Source organism: Phyllobates terribilis, unplaced genomic scaffold (assembly GCF_046119375.1).
Source record: "Phyllobates terribilis strain yellow unplaced genomic scaffold, ASM4611937v1 Scaffold_8__6_contigs__length_399053987, whole genome shotgun sequence".
Lineage (NCBI taxonomy): Eukaryota > Metazoa > Chordata > Amphibia > Anura > Dendrobatidae > Phyllobates > Phyllobates terribilis.
Window position 1 is genome coordinate 289,981,288 of NW_027362768.1, and position 19,498 is coordinate 290,000,785.

The window sequence follows — 19,498 nt, forward strand, 5'->3', positions numbered from 1 at the left end:
ACTCGGTGCATACCCAAGTACCCTAGGCAAACTCGAGTAACGGGCACTTGCGCTCATCACTAGTCACCATTACTTGCAGGTACATCATAGAAGGCCTTTTATTAAGGCACCATGATATACCTGTATGTCACTGTGATCATATTGGGCAGTGATGAAAGCCCAGCTATCAATGTAACATTTACCCCCTAGATGCTGCAGCCATAGCATTTAGTTAGTTGAGAAGAGAGGCAGGGAGCTCACTCTGTCACCACATCTGCCCCCTACCCCCAGCAATGGGATCACAGGGGCGGATGCATTGCTATGGTAATTGGAGGCCTAACAGTGACCTCACAGTCTGCCAACTATGGAAGCCAGTTAGGCGCTGTCTAATAGACAGCCTGTTAATAGAATTTTGATTTATACACTGCACTACACTAGTAGTACAGGCTATTATATAAGTGATCAAAATAAAGTGTGTTCAAATCCCTTTGTTTGACTAAAAGTGTAAAAAAATGTAAAAAAAAATTATTTGTACAAGTTGCAAAACAAAAAAAAAAGATAAGTCGGGAATCACACTAATCCCATGGAACTGCAGACTAATGTTAAAGGGGGTATTCTCATCTCCAAGATCCTATCCCAATATGTAGTAGGTGTAATAATAATATTAGCAAATACTTCTAATTAGAAATGTAGTACAGTTTTCCTGATTCGCTGTGTCTCTTTCCTCATGTTGAGGCATTGCAGGACCTTATGTATCCATGGTTACGACCACTTGCAATGAGCTAACTGTCACTATATCAGTGATCGTAACCATGGATACATAAGATCCTGCAATGTCTGTACATGAGGAAAGAGACATAGTGATTTAGGAAAACTATTCTACATTTCTAATTGGAGGTATTTGCTGATATTATTATTATTACACCTGCTACATATTGGGATAGGATCTTGGAGATGGGAATACTCCTTTAACTATAATGTAAATGCTGAAAAGATTTTAAAAAAATAGCTATAAAGTATTTTTTTTTTTCATGTTGCCTTCCAAAAATTAGAATAAAAAGTGGTGAAAAAAATCATATCTTCCACAAATTTATACCATTGAAAACTACATCTTGTCCCATTAAAAAAACCTCTCACAGCAATGCTTACTGAAAAGTAAAAAGTTATGACTCTCAAAATATGTGATGCAGAAAAAGCTTGTATTTTTTATTATTAAAATAGCAATTTTATTGTGCAAAACTAGTCAAACCTAAAAAAAAAGAACATCAATTGGATATTGCTCTAACCCTATCAACTCGCAGAATAAAGGTAACGTCAATTAAACAGCACGGTGAACTCTGAAATAAAAATGAACAAAACAATTCTAGAATTGCTATTTTTTGTTAATCTCACCTACAAAATGGTATAGAAATTTTCAAAAAGTCTTATTTACTTCCATATGGTATCATTGAAAATTATAGCTCAGACGGCAAAAATAAAGCTCTCACATAGCTCTGTCAATCATAAAAGTAAAACATGTCTCTCTGTATATGGGGACACAAAAACTATTTTTAAGCATATTTTTTGTGCAAAAAGTAGTAAAACTTAAAAATGATATATAAATTTGGTATCACCATAATGACCCAATAAAAAAGAGTAATAACATTTATGATGCTCAGAGGATATTATAAAATTGTAACATTTTATTGTGCTTTAATTTTTTTCTTTCCCTTCCTTCAAGGGTCAGAACTTTTTTATTTTTCCATTGACATAGCCATATTGGGCATTTTTGCACAATTTGACGTTTTGAATGGCACCAATCATTTTTACCATACAATACATTGGAAAAAGGAAAAAACATCAAAGTCCAGTGAAATGGTGAAAAAAAAACCTGTATGCTGTACATCCTCAAAACGACACTCTCCTATGAGGCTCAGCCACAGGTTCCCTTATAGGAGGACTACGGGTATTTTCACACCAAGTTTATTTAGTTGTTAAAAATTCACTAGTTTTTCAAGCTGAAACTCCTTTAGGAAACTCTTCTTTTTTGGGTGAGTTTTTGGAGGAGTTTTTCTTTTCCGGAGGTGGTTAAGAAGAGATTTTGATCAGTTTCCTCTTCAGGATCCTCTTCAAAGAAGGAATGTTCTTTTTTTCTCCACCAGGAATTTTTCAAAACCTCTTCAGGAAAACAAAACAAACTCTTCGGATGCCTTTGTCCATCTACTCTGGCTTCTATCAGACGTCTAAACTCTCCTGAGTCAAAGTCCTGAAGCTGGCCAATGGCTTTCTGCGATGGTACCATTGCTTCCTCCTCCCCTAAGGCTGGCTCAGGTGGGCAGCAACACAACCATTCATCTCTTACCGATCCTCAACATACCAGTGCTCCTCTGATAAAGTGTCACAAGCAGGCTCAAGGGTAACACTTTTTCTGTACGCAGCTTCTCACCAAGAATTGTCCCTCCAATCCACTGATGTTCTCGGGACAAGGCTTCCTTCAATAATAAATAGAGACCAAGCTTGACTATAATAAATAGGTGCCAGGAACACAACGGCTTCCTTCAATGACCGGACACTTCCAGAATTGACATTAAAGAAAGGATAGCAGGAACCGTAGCATGCCGTTAGACACCGTTGACCTTGCCTTGAATTATAGATATTTCACTACACACCAAGAGAGAAACGGGGAGGTGACAAGACACCACCACCAACAAAATGGCTCCAGGACACCATGGGAGTGGAGCCACACAATAAGGGCTCGTGCAACACGACCGTATTTTCGGTCCAAGTGCAAACTGCCAAAACATTACATAGTAACATAGTTTTTAAGGTTGAAGGAAGACTAAGTCCATCTAGTTCAACACATAGCTTAACATGTTGATCCAGAGGAAGGCAACAAAAAAAACATGTGGCAAACACTAAGCTCAACATTGGGGAAAAAAATTCCTTCCTGACCCCATACGACAATCAGACTAGTTCCCTGGATCAACGCCCTATCAAGGAATCTAGTATATGTAACTTGTAATATTATACTTTTCAAGAAAGGCATCCATGCCCTTCTTAAATTTTAGTAGTGAATCACTCATTACAACATCATGCGGCAGAGAGTTCCATAGTCTCACTGCTCTTACAGTAAAGAATCCTCGTCTGTGATTATGATTAAACCTTCTTTCCTCCAGACATAGAAGATGCCCCCTTGTCCCCGTCTCAGGCCTCAGAGTAAAAAGATCAGTAGAAAATTCTTTATACTGTCCCCTTATATACTTGTTTATGGTAATAAGATCACCCCTAAGCCTTCATTTTTCCAAACTAAATAACCCCAAGTGTAATAACCTGTCTTGGTATTGCAGACCTCCCAGTCCTCTAATAACCTTGGTCGCTCTTCTCTGCACCTGACGCGCCCCCAGGGCCGTGGGATACTCGGCAGCTCGGCCTCTGGCTGCTGGAGTGGGATATCACGGTGGCTGGCCCAGTCCGTGGCCCAGGGCGGTCAATAAAAAGGGGAAAAGTTATTTGTAAGGGGTTTGTAGTTTTAGGAAGTGTTCATGACGCCACCTGTGGAATGCGGCCAAAGGGAGCCGCCGCTGCGAAGCAGTCCTCTGAAGTTCATGTTACTGCAGCAGGGATGGTGTGGCTCTCCACAGGAAGAGCTAGCTCCAGGGAAGTGTAGGTGTTGTTGGTTGCGCTGGGCACAGCTGAAATAATGGACGGAGGCAGTGCGGTGCAGTCATCCGAGTCTTTACTCACAGTTGTTGCAATCCAAGTTACAGGTACCGGTGTAACTTCTCACGTCGCGCTGCGTTCACCAGAACAGGGGCTCAGCTCTTCCTCAGGTAGTTTAAGAGCACCTGACGGAACCCCGCTTTCTCGTGTTCCTCTCTAGACCGTCTTCACGCTGGGTCTTCTCCCTCCTGCCCTGCACTTCCCTACTCTCAGTCCCGCTCGGGTGCTCTGAAGTCCCTCCTGTCTAACTGGAGTTCCCGGACCTGCCTGACCCTCACGGAATGAGGCTTTGGCAACTGGACTATGAAAGCCAGAAGCCTCCGGTTTTTCCAGCCGAGACCTGCAGTAACACGGCTGGTCCAGGGGCCGGTCCCCTTCTTGCGGCCTACAATCCTTCTGTCTTCTGACAGATTCGGGGCGTACGGGTGCCGTCCTGCACTCGCCGTACTCCCTAGGATCCCTTCTTAGAACGGAGCCTACTCCACTGCTCCCCTCCTGGGCCTCCAGCATTGGGCCCTACTTGTGGAGCAGAGCTCCTAAAGAGACTCTGCTCCCAGACTGACTGTCCTCTCTCACTCCACTCACTCCTCTGATCTGCCACCGTAAGATGGCTTCCCATTATATACCTCCTTCTATGGTGCTCCCCTAAACTGCTTCCTCCACCCACACCCACTACTGGTTCCACCTACCTTTGGGTTCCCCCCACTCCAGCCAGGGACAGGGCTCAGCAGCTGCGCACATGCATATTGCCCTTCCAGCCTGGAGCAGTGTAGTGTTGGATGCAGGTGTTGGGGTTCCGGGCAGCACTCCCTCCTTACCTGACAGAAGGAGACACCACCACCTCTGGGTGAGGTGCAGTACCTCTGTGGCGACTGAACCCTCAGGGGAGCCACACACCCGCTCTAGTTCAGCTATGTCTTTCTCATACACCGGAGACCAGAACTGTACACAGTATTCTAAGTGTGGTCGCACTAGTGACTTGTATAGAGGTAAAATTATGTTCTCCTCATGGGCATCTATGCCTCTTTTAATGCATCCCATTATTTTATTTGCCTTTGCAGCAGCTGCCTGACTCTGGCCACCAAACGTGGATCACACTTGGACCGATGTTAGTCTATGGGGCCATGCACTTGTCCGATTTTTTTTCTGTGGACAGAGCTGGTCCGAGGAAAAAATCGCAGCATGCCCGACTTGGATCTGATATTCAGATCACAATTGGCTCATCAAGTCAATGAGTCTGTGGAAAACATCGGACTGCATTCAGAGGACATCTGAATGCAGTCCAATTTCCACAGACTGACAATGGAGAAGATGAAGAATTTTTTTTGTCCATCTTCTCCTCATCAGAGAGAATCGGAACCCGCTATGATCACACTCTGAGTGTCATTTGCATAATTGACCCGATTCTCTTGGATGACATAATATACGCTTGTGTGACCCTAGCCTAACAATGTATAAGCTATCCAGAGGATTGGTGATAAATTGCAGGTTGTCTGGGGTCTGACTGCAGAGCACCCTACAGATCCTGAAAAATGGACTTTGTAGTCCTTCATTTGATTAGCGTGATGGACATGCATGTGTGGCATACGATTGCTCCGTTTGATGTCTAAGGATTGCACTCAGTCCTTTCCTTTCCTGTTATTGATCAGCAACTTATCCTCTTTCTAGTGGATGAAAAAGGGTTTGCAAACTGCTTATCAAGGGGTCTGTAAATCCGTGAATGAATGAATGAATGAAGACTGCAACCTGAAACTGGTTTTAACTCAAAGTAATCCCTGGCACACTTTGCAAAATATTTTTTTCCACGTAGAAAGTGTCAATCTTACATTGTCTCTTGTTATCATATTCTTATAGATGTCAGTGGACAGTATTTGGTGTCCTTCATGTGGCATGTTATGCATATATTATAATTGTTATTTTTTTTTAATATAATGACTATTATTTCAGCGTTAGGACAGGTGCAGACGAAGGTATATTCTCTCATTCGAGGGTCTATTATGTAAATCATACTCTGATCAAATTTTGTTCAAAGTTTGATCACAGTGTGATTCAATTATCTCGGATGAGGAGAAGATGGAAAAAAAATGTCTCCATCTCCTCCATTCTGTCAGTCCATGGAAATCGGACTGTACTCAAATGTCATCCGAGTGCAGTTTGATGTTTTCCATGGGCTCATTGACCTGCATGGCCGAGTGTGATCCGAATATCAGATCAAACTCGAGCATTCTACTCGAAGAAAAAATTGGACATGTGCACGGCGTTATGGAATAACATTGGTCCGAGTGAGATACAGTGTTTTCTTGGATCACAGTCGGACCGAAAATATGCTCGTCTGCACCTGCCCTTATGCATAGAACTGATTCCTGTGGTCCTCATAACATAAATTGTAGTTTTGCTGCTTCCAATAGACCACGCTGTAGAGTTCAAGTCCTCTTTTTCTCTGAAGAGGCAGTTTGCATATAACATAAATTGAGGAACCGATCCTGAGAAACCAGCCACAGCTGGACCAGTGAGAAGTGATGGGTGGAAAGAACTCTGCTGCTGGACAGGTGTGGGACAACTCCGGAGGTCAACTAACTTCACTTATGCATTAATATTGTAGAAGCCACTCTTCTGTAGTCTGTGCATTGCATAACATTTCCAAGACTTTTTTTCCCTTAATCTTGTTATATTCTCTGTGGTTTTTAAATTCTAGAACGAGGCAAATTTCTTTTGGCATTGAAGGGGTTTCACGTTCAGAAATGAAAATCAGAGAACAGCACTGGCAGGGTGAGAGTCGCTGCTGACAGCTTGTTGTGGAAGCGAGAAACATGATCCAATGACAGATGGGACTCAGAGAGTCAATGAGATAGGTATCTGAGCAAAGCACACCTGTGGTGGCAACCTATCCCATGAGAGAGGGTGTGGTGATCGGGACGACCGTGGAACTGGAGCAAGAGACTCGACAGGAGTAAAAGGGTAAAGAAGTCATGATTAAAGAGTAATTAGTGAACGCATTGTAGGAGCGAAGCAAGCGAAGAGTGAATCATGAAGATCAGCGATAGCTGCGCTGGAATCACACAGGGGCACCAAGTTCTGTAGGAACTGGAATTACCGTAGTTGCCTGAATAGATCCCTGGAAATAATTTGGATTTGCGATTACTGGAAACGTGTGCATGATACAAGTGAATGAAATAAGAAGATGGAGAGGCCACCACCTGAGGTTCCTGATGACCTTGCCTCACAGAGAACTGCTTCTGATGGAGGAAAGTGGGTGCGTCTGAACGTAGGAGGCACAGTGTTCCTTACTACAAAACAAACCCTCTGCCAGGAGCCCAACTCTTTTCTTTGCCGTCTCTGCCAGGAGTCCCAGTTGTTGTCTGAGACGGTGAGACATTCACACTTCATCTCTCTTGTATGACTTCTACCATCTGTTCGTTCCTGTCTCATCATTACCCTCAACGTTTAGCTTCTGTTTTATCATCGAGGACATTTGTATATTATTTAACATTCCTTCTCTTTTTTTGCTTCATCTTCTCTTTATGTGTTTAGGATGAGACTGGGGCGTTTCTTATTGACCGGGACCCTTCGTACTTTGGTGCAATCTTACGGTACTTGCGATATGGTAAACTGGTCATAGATAAGAATATATCCATCGAAGGTAAAATATTTTATTTACCAGTTTTGTTATCTTTTTCTTCTGTTAACATAAGTATCCATGATCTGAAATTCACCACACTAAAGTTTACGGTTTGGTATGAAACTTTATTTTTCGATATTGGCTCCAAAATATATATTCACAAAAAGGTATGCCGTGTTAAAATTAGAGGGTGAAGTAGAGGATAGGCGTTTACAGATGACCGCACCGCTCGTAGAAGATGAGTGGATCCACACTCTTCTATAAGTCTCCAGGTCCTCTCTAAACGCCTATCCTCTACTTTATCCTCTACTTTATCCATTTTTATACAGAAGAAGGGAATCTTCTACCTGTTGGCGCAACTCTACAGGCTTTTATTGGAGTTTGTGAAAAATCACAACGCCACCAGGTGAGCAACATCTCACCCACCCACCTTCATTTATCCCTTGGTGTCACCCTATGTGCACTAGTCTCCCCTCCTTTTCTAATGGCATAGAAAGTGCTAAAAAAGTGCTGTGGCACCATAGTATATAAAGATACCCACCAAATTATATAGAATTATTCTGCACCACAATTGCTGCAAAGGTGGCCTGCTACATTCTTATCTAATTACTATATTGCAGAGAGTTTGGAAATGTCTAGAAAGTAAACTATATGGACAAAGTATTGGGACACCACATTTGCTTTTTTTCAGCTATGGCAGCTTCCAGTATTTTAGAAAGGCTTTTTACAAGAATTTGAAGGTGACTGTTGGAATTTTTTACCATTAAACCAGATGAGGATTTGTGAGGTCAGACACTGATGTTAGAGGAGAGGACCGGGCACACAATCTCTAGTTTATCCCAAAGGTATTGGATGGGGTTGGGGTCAGGACTAAGTGCGGCCAGTCATGTTCTTCCACAACATCTCCTCCAACCACGTCTTTATGGACCATGTGCACTGGGCACGGGAGCAGAAAAGAGCCTTCCCCAAACTGTTCCCACAATGTTGAAATAAAACAATTGTTCAAAATGTCTTGTATGCTGAATTATTAAGATCTCTCCTTATTGGAACCTTGAAAAACTAGTGAATGGCATTATCCCTACTCCACCAAAACTTAACAGCTGGCACAATGCAGTCAGGCAGGTAACATTCTCCTGGTATTCACCAAACTCAAACTCCTCCATTTAGACACTAGATAGAGAAGTGTGATCCATCACTACACAAAACACATTTCCACTGCTCCAGAGTTTAGGGGTGGCAGCCTTACACCACTCAATCTGGTGCTTGGCATTGTGCTTGGTGATATAAGGCTGTATGCCACTGCTTGGCAATGGAAATTCACATCATTCAGGTTTTGACACAGTTTTTATGCTGATCTTAATTCCCGAGGAGGTTTGGACTTTACATGTCATCAGAGCGTTGGTGACTTTTATGCCCTTTGCTCTTCAGCAGTCGACGTCTCTGTCTGTAACTTTACGTGGTTTGCCCCTTACACTTTTCAATAATACCATTCTCAGATGATTGTGAAATTTGTTCCCTTCTAAATATTCCACCAACTGACTTATTACACCGGTGACGTTCCACTACATGACCGCGCTGGTATCATTGAGCTCTTTAGAACGAGTCATTCTCTCACAAAAGTCAGTAAAGGCGGATGGCATGGCGGGGGGCTGGTTTTATATACTGGGGGGCAGTGGGACTGAGTAATAAACCTGAATTAAGTGAATAAGACGTGTGTTCCAATACTTTTGTCCATATAGAGTACAATAGTGTAGGATACACTATAATAATGTGCAGGTCTACAATTATTGTAAAGCAACATAAGAACATATAGGAACAACATATACAAGCTAAAGACTCTCAAGATGTTTGATATTATGGATATTATATTGCGTATATGTGGGGCCATGTTATGCTTTTTTCTCCTCCTGGGCTGATCAGATTTTCCCTTTACTGAGATAGGAGATGACATTTAGTGCTCATAAAGTTCTATGGAGGACTATAACTGCCATTTTAGGAAAACCAGGAGAAGAATATCTGTTCCTGCTTCTAGCTCCTCCCTTCTCCATAGAACTTTATAAGCACCAACTGTCATCTCCTATCTCAGTAATGGGAAAATCTGTTTTCACTAAGTACAGATTTTAGCCGTGACTTGAGAGTGAAAGATCAGTCCAAGAGGAGAAAAACAAATTTCTCTGATAAGATATATTGCAAAGCTTCTTAATTTTATGGGTACTATTGATTTATTAAATAAAAATTAAAACAATGGTTAGTCTTGAAGAAGTTCACTTAGTATACTGGCCAGCCCTCTTTGCAGGCCTTTGAGAGCCATAATCACATGTCCTTGCCTTACTCCACCTTCGTAGAAGGTTAGGCTTTGGAGGCTCTTAGCATGCCATGCTTCTCGCAAGTGAAAGAGGTCCAGCGGTCACACAGACCCATAGCGGTTCCTCAATACTCTGCACATTGACTATACCCCAATCCCCTCCTCTGGGCACAAAACCTCCTCTTAGTCTGCACCGCCAAACTTCTCCTAGCAGTTCCCTTATAACATCTTGGTGGTGGAGCACATCCATGTTACCACATACACAGCCTTCTTATGAGGGTCATGCTCTCCCTACTCTCCATCTGCATCTCCCTCCCTCCTTATTAGTTGACAATCAAGAAGATCATCATTCCCGCTACCAGACAATGCAGCCAGTCATGGCGACGCTGCAGGGCATTGCCATCCATTGTCTGGACAACATGCAAATTAAATGCATCCAAAAAACATATTTACAGTTGAAACAATTGCATTTGTACATATACACAACGAAAACGTAATTAAACTACGTAGCAGTCTCTTAGCCAACTAGTAAGTCTAATGAACCGCGTCCTGAGCTCTGCTGTGCGGGTGAAGGTAAATGGAGTTGTACAGGGTGGGCTCAGGAGCTAAACTTCCCCTGCTGTAATGCAAAACATAAGAAATATGGCTGATCTCAGCTGTTTAACCCCTTAGATGCCATGGTCAATATCAACAATGGTATCTAAGTGGTTATGCAGAGGGAGAAGCTCCTTCTGTCACCCTATCACCACCTATAATGTGAATGCTAGGAGTCCACAGGTGTTCATAATAGTAGTAGAATGTTGGCAGGACATTACACTATAATATAATGTACCGTACAATCACATGTTCAATGTCATCTAGTAACACCAAGAAAACAGTTGTTAAAGGGGTTGTCCACTACTCAGACAACCCCTTCTCAATCCTAATGTCTCCCCATTGTAAAATTGTAGCACCTATACTCACCTTTGGTGACAGCGCTCTTCCAGCGGTGTCGGTACTGGCTCTCCCAGGGATCACGTAACATTATTATGTCATATGATCCCTGCACCCAATCAGTGCTGGCTCTTCAAATGAAGTTTTTCCCTGAAACACCGGAGCATACATGGCTGAGTTCATGCTGCGGTTTGAGCAACATGAATCGACTTACAGTTAGACTTTAATTAAACAGCTTGGGCGCAGTTCATCTCTAGTACTGCGAGTATTCCTGTGATATTCTAAGGGCTCGCTCACACTAGTGAATACATTTGACAAGTGTAACCCGATAAAACTTCGGCTTGCACTCGGACCAATGTTATTCAATCAGTCAGTGCAGATCTGTGATTTTTTTTTTTCTTGTCTGTATTCGGCATGAAAAAAAAAATCACAGCATGCTGAGATTTCACTCCGAAATCGGACAGTGCGAGAAAAAAAATCCCATGCCGTACGGACCATTACTATAGCACTCGATATGTACGGCTACATTACAATTCTGTTGCATAGGAAACTGTAAATGATTAATAACTGCTGAGTAAAATAATGTACAGCACACGGATTACGAGTGAGAGAAAAAATCATACCACTTTTCTGGATGAGAATGGGACCAATTTTTCATATTTTATATAGAGTGAGCAAACCCGAGCCACAATAAGCCCACATGCTCAGACTGAATATTTGGTGAATTTTTTACCTCAGTATTTGTAAGATAAAACCAGGAGTGGGTGATAAATACAGAAGTGGTGACGTGTTTCTATTATACTTTTCCTCTGATTGTTCCACTCCTGGTTTTGACTTACAAATACTGAGGTAAAATACTGACCAAATACTGATCGTGTGAACGTGGACTAATACAAAGGACAAATACAAAGTGATGTACTTAGTCTGTGACCATTGTTTGGCACTTGGTCGATGTAAAAGTACCATGGTAGTAATCACATGTCCATTGTTTTTTGTTAGCTATATGTCTGCAAAAACTCACACAGACATGTCTGTTTTTGATTGGAGTCACAGATCAAAATTACCCATTCAATTGAAAGAGTACATGAAAATTGGTTATAGGAAGTTTCGCCCCCAGCAGTTCGCCCCCATCAGATCGCCCCCAGGTACATTTCACCCCCGGGGGGCAAAACATCCTGGGGGCCAAATGCTGGGGACGAAATGTGCGGAGCGAAATGTACCCGGAAGCGAATTGCTGGGGGCGAACTGCTGGGGGCGAAACATCCAATTTCCATGAAAATCATGGACACCACCTGGAAGATGGCTCCTACAGGTATTAGGAGGTGACCAACGTGACCTCTATACCAGGGTCCTGTGAATATTTTTTCATGGGAATTGGATGTTTCGCCCCCAGCAGTTCGCCCCCAGCAACTCTGTACCAGGGTCCTGTGAATATTTTTGCTTAACTTTAGTATGTATCTGTGGCACCCCAGGGGTCTGGTTTCCACAGTAATGTAATGTTATGTCTGAGAGCAGGTGGGAGGTCCTTTGGTCAGGGATCCTGTGCATGCCACACCTCCTGCCCAGTCTTGGGAGGGGAAGAACTTCCCCTATATAAACCCGGGGCTGAGGCAGGGTTAGGAGTCAAGGAGAGTAGAGACGAGAAACAGTCATAGGAAGAAACAGCAGAAGCTCAGTGGGAGCAATACTACTACGAGTCAGGGGCTGGCAGCTGCAGAGCTCGCCCTGACTGAGAAGCTTTCTTACCGGACTCGGCGTCCGAGGCTGTGGGGACTAACTCTTACCCAGCAGCAGAAGCCGACCGGCAGGGGATTTCAGGTCCTCAGGCCCAGAAACCCGAAGGCAAGGTCACACGCGTGGGACCAGCACCGCCATCGTGGAGCGGAAGACATTAGAAGGCCCCGAGTCACCGGCCATACGGGTGAGCACCACACGGCACACTCAGGGACGTGGGCTACTTATATCCGCTTCTAGCAAGGTAGCCAGAAGAGTACAGTCAGTTTGGGAGGCCTACAACTCCGCCTGGCCAGGGGAGATCCCATCTGCTCAAGGACTGACCAGGCCCCGTTCGCTAGCAAGTACTCCGGGAAGGTCTATCGTTGTTACCAGTAAAGACCCTGAATTACACCGCACCGTCTCTGAGTGGTTCCTGCTACCCCCATCTTCCACGTCGGCTGCCCTGAGGCCATACCCCTCCCGTTGGGGGTTATACTATCACGCTGCACAATTCTACACCGGCCTCAGCGGTCTGCCCTGCAGCGGCAGCTCCATAGCTGCAAATCAACGGGTGGCGTAGTCGACACTCAAATAACACCTATCAAGACTGCCACACACTGAGTTTGACTCCCTGGGCACGGACCGGGTCCCCGCCACTCGGAGACTACAACCCTCATCTGATCCGGTTCCGGGTAAGCCCCCGTGCGCGAGACGCTGCGCGACACAGCAGGCCCAGGGGCGCGTCAACTTTGGCGTAGTCGGCAGGATTTCGTGCCCGCAACCACCGGGTACTGCGTGCCTGAAAAGCAAAGACTGTTCAAACTTACCAGTGGTGAGGTTTCCCGCCATCCTGCGCCATCTTCTGCCTTATTCCCGCCATCCGCGAAGTTTTCCCGCCATCCGGCGCCATCTTCGGCCTTCTTCCCGCCATCCGTGGAGTTTTCCCGCCATTGGACGCCATCTTGAGGACGCCGCGCGGGAAGAAGAGGGGCGTGGACTCCGAAAGCGCGCGAGAACTGAAGCCCCGCCTCACGTCCGGACGTTGCGTAAGGTCCTGGAAGGAGCCCAGCAGACGCCGACGTCACCGGAGTGCGACGGAAGGTCCTCAACCCTGACGATCTACTGCGGAGCCGCGGCCTACGGAACAGGATCATCGCAAGGTAGACCACGGTCCACTAGGGGGGAGGAAGATGTCGGATGCGGAGGAGAGCTTCACTGCCTCAACCCCCGCCAGCGCCACCGCTGCTGCAGTTATGCCCTTCACCATGCCCTATATCCCGGGAGCAGCTTGGCTACCCCAGTACTCAGGGGAGTCACATACCCTGCATGACTTTAGAGAAAAGCTGGATAGCCTCTTCCAGGTGTACCCCCTCACAGAAGAGCAAAAAGTGAGCATCCTGGTGGCCCAACTAACCGGGGCAGCCAAAAGGGAAGTAAAATCCTGGCCACCTGGGAGGAAGACTGTCGCAGGGATACTAACCCGGCTGAAGGATACCTTTGATACCCGCACCTCAGCCGAGATTAAGCTTAGATTCTACGGGTGCAAGCAGCGAGCGCATGAGAGTATAAGGGACTATGCACTAAACCTACAAGAGGCCCTGAGGGCCATTAAGCAGACCGACCCTGATGGAGTGGGAAACGAGGACAGGCTGTTGACCGAACAATTTATAGAGGGACTATATTGTAATGCCCACCGAACCCAGTTGCGGGCGATGGCCTTACAGGATCCCCATCTGGGCTTTGCACAGTTCAAGGACAGAGCCATCCGGGTGCTTCGAGAACCGGCACCGGGTGGCGTTGTGACCCACAGGCGCCCAGCTATCACTTACCACCAGGAGGCGGCGCCCTTGTCGGCAGGGCCTGTGGGAGCTGATGCGCAGGCTTTGGACAATGACCCGGCTCCAGACCTACACCATCAGGTCCAAGAGCTAGCTAAGAGCGTTGCTGCGCTAACCCGAACTGTGCAGTCTTTACAGGTTTCCACCCCAGGGAAGATCCAGCTGGCATCCGGACCGGAGGACATCCCGTAGCGTCGACCAAGGAGGACCCCACCGGCCAGAGGAAGACCCAGTGACCGATACAGCGAAGACGGACGACCCATCTGCCGCCGCTGCAATCAACCCGGACATATGGCAAGGTACTGTTCTTTAAACGGGCACAACCTGGGGTAGAGGGCCAACCCCCAGGAAAAAGATCACCAGGCCCATCGAACTGGCGCGACAGATATGTGGGAGGACGTCCAGTCTTGCCTGTGGTACTGGATGGCATTCCCATGAGTGCCCTACTGGACACCGGGTCACAGGTCACCACCATCCCGTACGTGCTCTTTAAGCAGTACTGGAATGACTCGGATATTACCCGCTACCCTGACGACGACTTGAGTATCATCGCCAGCAATGGCCAGCCCGTGCCACAGATCGGATTTAAAGAGGTGACCATCAAAATCAGTAGAGTCGAACTGGCGGCACAGGGACTGATCATTGTAGATATTGACAAACATGAGAGTCACCCAAAAATAACTCTAGGAACTAATGTAATTGAAAATTGTCTTGCAGAGGTGATTTTCCTTTTACAGCAGGTTGCCAAGAACGCCAGCTCCGGTGAGCAGCGGGTGCTCCAGAAAGAGATCCGGGCACTGATGCGACAGCAACAGGTGGAACTCTCCAGCGGTGAGATTGGTAGCGTAAGAATGTGTGACCCTTTTCCTATTGCCATGCCCCCAAAAAGTGAAATGATGATTTGTTGCCGGGCAGCTATTGGTCTGAGAGGTAGGGATTACCAGGCAATGGTAGAACCAGTTTACTCGGACAGTAGGCCCACCATTTTGACAGCACGGGGGGTGGTTGATGTACGCCATGGGAGGGTGCCCGTTCGCATAATAAATATCGGGGAGAGGGAAGTGTACCTGCCCCGGTATGCCACGCTAGCCAAATTATATACCATTAACCAAAATTCTATACAATCTGTGGAACCCTTGCCTCCATCTCACCCGGAGGAAGGTAACGGCTCTAAGAAAAACATGGAGGACTGGTGTCAGCAACTACATCTGGGTACTGACTCCACTCCCGCACACCAGAAACAAGGAGTCTATCGGGTGGTTCAAGAGTACGAGAGAGTGTTCAGTAAACACCCGTTAGACTTCGGGCGAGTCAAGGGGGTAGAACACCACATCCCCACGGGAGACCATCCTCCTATAAGGTATCGACCCGTACCCCCTGCCCACTACCAACACGCCAAGGGGATGCTTAGAGACATGAAGGAGGCTGGGGTGATCAGGGATAGCTGTAGCCCCTGGGCAGCTCCACTAGTCTTAGTAAGAAAAAAAGACAACACCATGAGGATGTGTGTAGATTACCGGAAAATCAACCGTATCACACACAAGGATGCGTACCCCTTACCAAGGATAGAGGAGTCATTGGCTGCTTTAAGATCTGCTAACTTCTTCTCTACCTTGGATCTCACTAGCGGGTATTGGCAGGTTCCTGTAGCAGAGGCGGACCGGGAGAAGACCGCATTCACCACCCCGATGGGACTTAGCGAGTTCACCTGCATGCCGTTCGGACTCTGCAACGCACCAGGAACCTTCCAACGACTAATGGAGTGTTGTCTGGGCCACAGAAACTTCGAGACGGTCCTGTTGTACCTGGACGATGTTATCGTATATTCCAAGACGTATGAGGACCACCTGAAACACCTGGCGGAAGTGTTCGAAGCTCTGGCGAGTTACGGCCTAAAGGTGAAACCCTCCAAGTGTCACCTTCTGAAACCAAAGGTGCAGTACCTGGGACACGTGGTGAGCGCTGACGGAGTGGCTCCCGACCCTGATAAGATCACCTCAATTAAGGAATGGCCAAGCCCCTCCAGCGTAAAAGAAGTGCGGCAGTTCCTCGGGTTGGTAGGCTACTACCGAAGGTTTATTCCCGGTTTCACCAAAAAGGCAGCACCTATGCAGGACCTCCTGATAGGCCAGTCCCGGAAGGCCAAGAACCAGAAGCCGCCCTTCAAATGGGAGGAGCTGGAAGAAGAGTCCTTCCGCCAGCTGAAGATGGCCCTCACGGGGGACGAAATCCTGGCGTACCCGGATTATAGCCAGCCCTTTATCCTCTACACCGACGCCAGTAACATCGGGCTAGGAGCCGTACTGTCCCAGATCCAGCAGGGGAAGGAACGAGTAATCGCCTACGCCAGCCGAAAGCTGCAACCCACCGAAAGGAACCCCGAGAATTACAGCTCATTTAAGCTAGAGTTCCTGGCCGTAGTATGGGCAGTCACCGAGCGCTTTAAGCATTACCTCGCTTCTTCCCGGTTCACCGTGTACACGGATAACAACCCGTTGACACACCTGGACACGGCAAGACTCGGTGCCCTGGAACAGAGGTGGATGGCCCGTCTGTCCAACTACGAGTTCACAATCAAATACCGGGCCGGACGCTCCAATACCAACGCGGACGCCCTGTCCAGGATGCCCAACCTGCCGGACGAAGGAGAAGATCCGGAGGGACTGGAAGAAGTTGAACTCCCTGCGTTCCACCGTCATGGGACTATCCAGTATTCCCACCGGGTAAGGAGTAAGCAGGCTGCTACGTTGAACCCCTTACCTCACTACAACTGGGCGGAAACGCAAGACAGCGACCCTGCCGTCCGACTGGTGAAGGAGATGCTGACTCGCCCGGAGGCTTGCCTTGAACCAGACGCTCCGGAGGAAGCCAAACAACTATGGGCAGAGAAGAGTCGACTGTTCCTTTACAAGGGGAAGTTGTGCCGCAGAATGGTTAACTCCCGGACGCATGAACTACTCTGGCAAGTAGTGGTGCCACGAAGAGACGCAGCCATGGTGATGGAGGCATACCACGACGGAGCTGGACACTTCGGGTGGAAGAAGCTGGAGTTCCTGCTGCGCGAGCGATTCCACTGGGTAGGCATGAGGGGAACCATTGAGAAGTGGTGCAGAGACTGTGGCCCGTGCAACCTGAGAAGGAAGGACCGTGCCAGCCAGAAGACTCCCCTGCAGTCCATCGTCACCCGGCAACCGTTGGAACTGGGAGCCTTGGATCATGTAAAACTGACCCCAAGCAGAAGTGGCTACGTCTACGCGTTAACCATCGTGGATCATTACTCCCGGTTCTTGGTTGTCGTCCCCGTCAAGGACTTAACGGCTCAAACAGCAGCTAGAGCCTTCCAGCAGCACTTCTGCCGTCCACACGGGTACCCGGACCAAGTGCTGACGGACCAGGGACCTGCCTTTGAAGCGGAGGTCTTCCAGGAATTCTGCAATCTGTATGGCTGCCGGAAGATAAGGACGACACCCTACCATCCGCAAACTAATGGACTTTGTGAGAAAATGAACCAGGTGGTAATGGATCTTCTAAAAACGTTGCCCCTGGAAGAACGCAGTCTGTGGCCTGAGAAGTTGCCCGATCTGGTGGACCTATACAACCACATCCCGGTAGGTTCCACCAACTGTACCCCGGCTTACCTAATGAGGGCAAGACCTGGTAAGTTACCTGTTGACCTGGAAATGGGAGTCCTGACACCCGAGGACACTTCACCAGAAGCAGACTGGGACACAGAGAGGCAGCAGCAGTACCGGAGAGTACAGGAGAGCGTGGAGCGAAGTCTCTGTCAGGCTAGGGAAAGACAAGAGAAAACTTGCAACCAGTATGCTCCCGCTGTTCCCCTGGTACCCGGAGAGCAGGTCTTGAAGAGGAAGAGACGGCTCCACAAGTTGGACGACCAGTGGGAGAAGGACCCGTACACCGTACTGCCCTCAAGCCACGAGAACCCGAAGGTTTGTACCATCAGTAAAGACGGAGGGGAAACCACAGCCATTGTATCCCGGGACCACCTGAAGAAGTGTCCCGAACAACTGAGGAACCCTGAAGAGGAACAAGAAGACCATCGACCCGTAGAGGAAAGGGAAGATATGGTTAGTACTGTGCTCGGGGACTTCCCTCGGTCTTGGACTCAAGTCAATGGTGCAGTTGTGGTACCCGTACTCACCTTCCCCCAACCAGCATCCCAAGCACCTACGGAGCAACAGGTAGAGCTGGAAGAACAGCCGGTCCAGGAGGCAGAAGACCCCACACCCGCAGACCAGGAGGATCAACCCTCTGCTTGCAGTGAGCCTGCCATATCCCTAGTGAGCCAAAGAGCCGGTAGACAGCTGCCCAGTTTACCCTTGACAGCTCCTACACCCTGTAGTTCAGGGCTAGACAGTCAGCTCCGTAGGTCCACTAGGGCCACTAGAGGCCAGTTACCCGCACGTTGGAGGATTTGAAGTGTATAAATTGTTTTATTTATGTTTACCTGTGTATTGTTGCTTGTGTATAATTTTGTGTTTCTAGTTATTTGTAGGAGTCCTTGGTGGATTTACCGGGAATCCTTTGTACATAGTTGGAGCGTAACCCAGGACGGACTAAAGACTGTTAAGGACTCGGGGCAGGACAAACCCCTACCTGGTTACGTCTCCCTGTTTTGGTGAAATGGACACCTTGCTTTTCTTCAAAGACTGCACCCGGTTACGGACATGCCGTGACCACCTTTATGTGTTTCTTCTTATTGTACTATTATTGTTGTTATATCTTGTTATGTTTTTCTAAAATATGTTTAGTCCCGGAGTACTAAATTTCACTAGGGGGGAATGTGGCACCCCAGGGGTCTGGTTTCCACAGTAATGTAATGTTATGTCTGAGAGCAGGTGGGAGGTCCTTTGGTCAGGGATCCTGTGCATGCCACACCTTCTGCCCAGTCTTGGGAGGGGAAGAACTTCCCCTATATAAACCCGGGGCTGAGGCAGGGTTAGGAGTCAAGGAGAGTAGAGACGAGAAACAGTCATAGGAAGAAACAGCAGAAGCTCAGTGGGAGCAATACTACTACGAGTCAGGGGCTGGCAGCTGCAGAGCTCGCCCTGACTGAGAAGCTTTCTTACCGGACCCGGCGTCCGAGGCTGTGGGGACTAACTCTTACCCAGCAGCAGAAGCCGACCGGCAGGGGATTTCAGGTCCTCAGGCCCAGAAACCCGAAGGCAAGGTCACACGCGTGGGACCAGCACCGCCATCGTGGAGCGGAAGCCATTAGAAGGCCCCGAGTCACCGGCCATACGGGTGAGCACCACACGGCACACTCAGGGACGTGGGCTACTTATATCCGCTTCTAGCAAGGTAGCCAGAAGAGTACAGTCAGTTTGGGAGGCCTACAACTCCGCCTGGCCAGGGGAGATCCCATCTGCTCAAGGACTGACCAGGCCC

The 19,498-nt window shown here is 47.4% G+C and overlaps 1 protein-coding gene across 4 annotated transcripts in view; it reads left to right on the forward strand.

Moving 5' to 3' along the window:
- The first annotated feature begins 6,415 nt into the window (after positions 1–6,415).
- The window catches only part of KCTD17 (potassium channel tetramerization domain containing 17), a 39,526-nt gene continuing 26,443 nt past the window's right edge, over positions 6,416–19,498 (forward strand). For 2 of the 4 annotated variants that reach the window (XM_073644381.1, XM_073644382.1), the window contains exons 1-2: positions 6,425–7,045; positions 7,210–7,318. In XM_073644381.1, the coding sequence (XP_073500482.1) occupies positions 6,860–7,045; positions 7,210–7,318 (295 nt within the window). In that variant the 5' untranslated portion in view covers positions 6,425–6,859. Of the gene's footprint in view, positions 7,046–7,209; positions 7,319–19,498 lie in introns of all 4 variants that reach the window. The other 2 variants (XR_012247782.1, XM_073644383.1) reach the window with 2 other exon arrangements.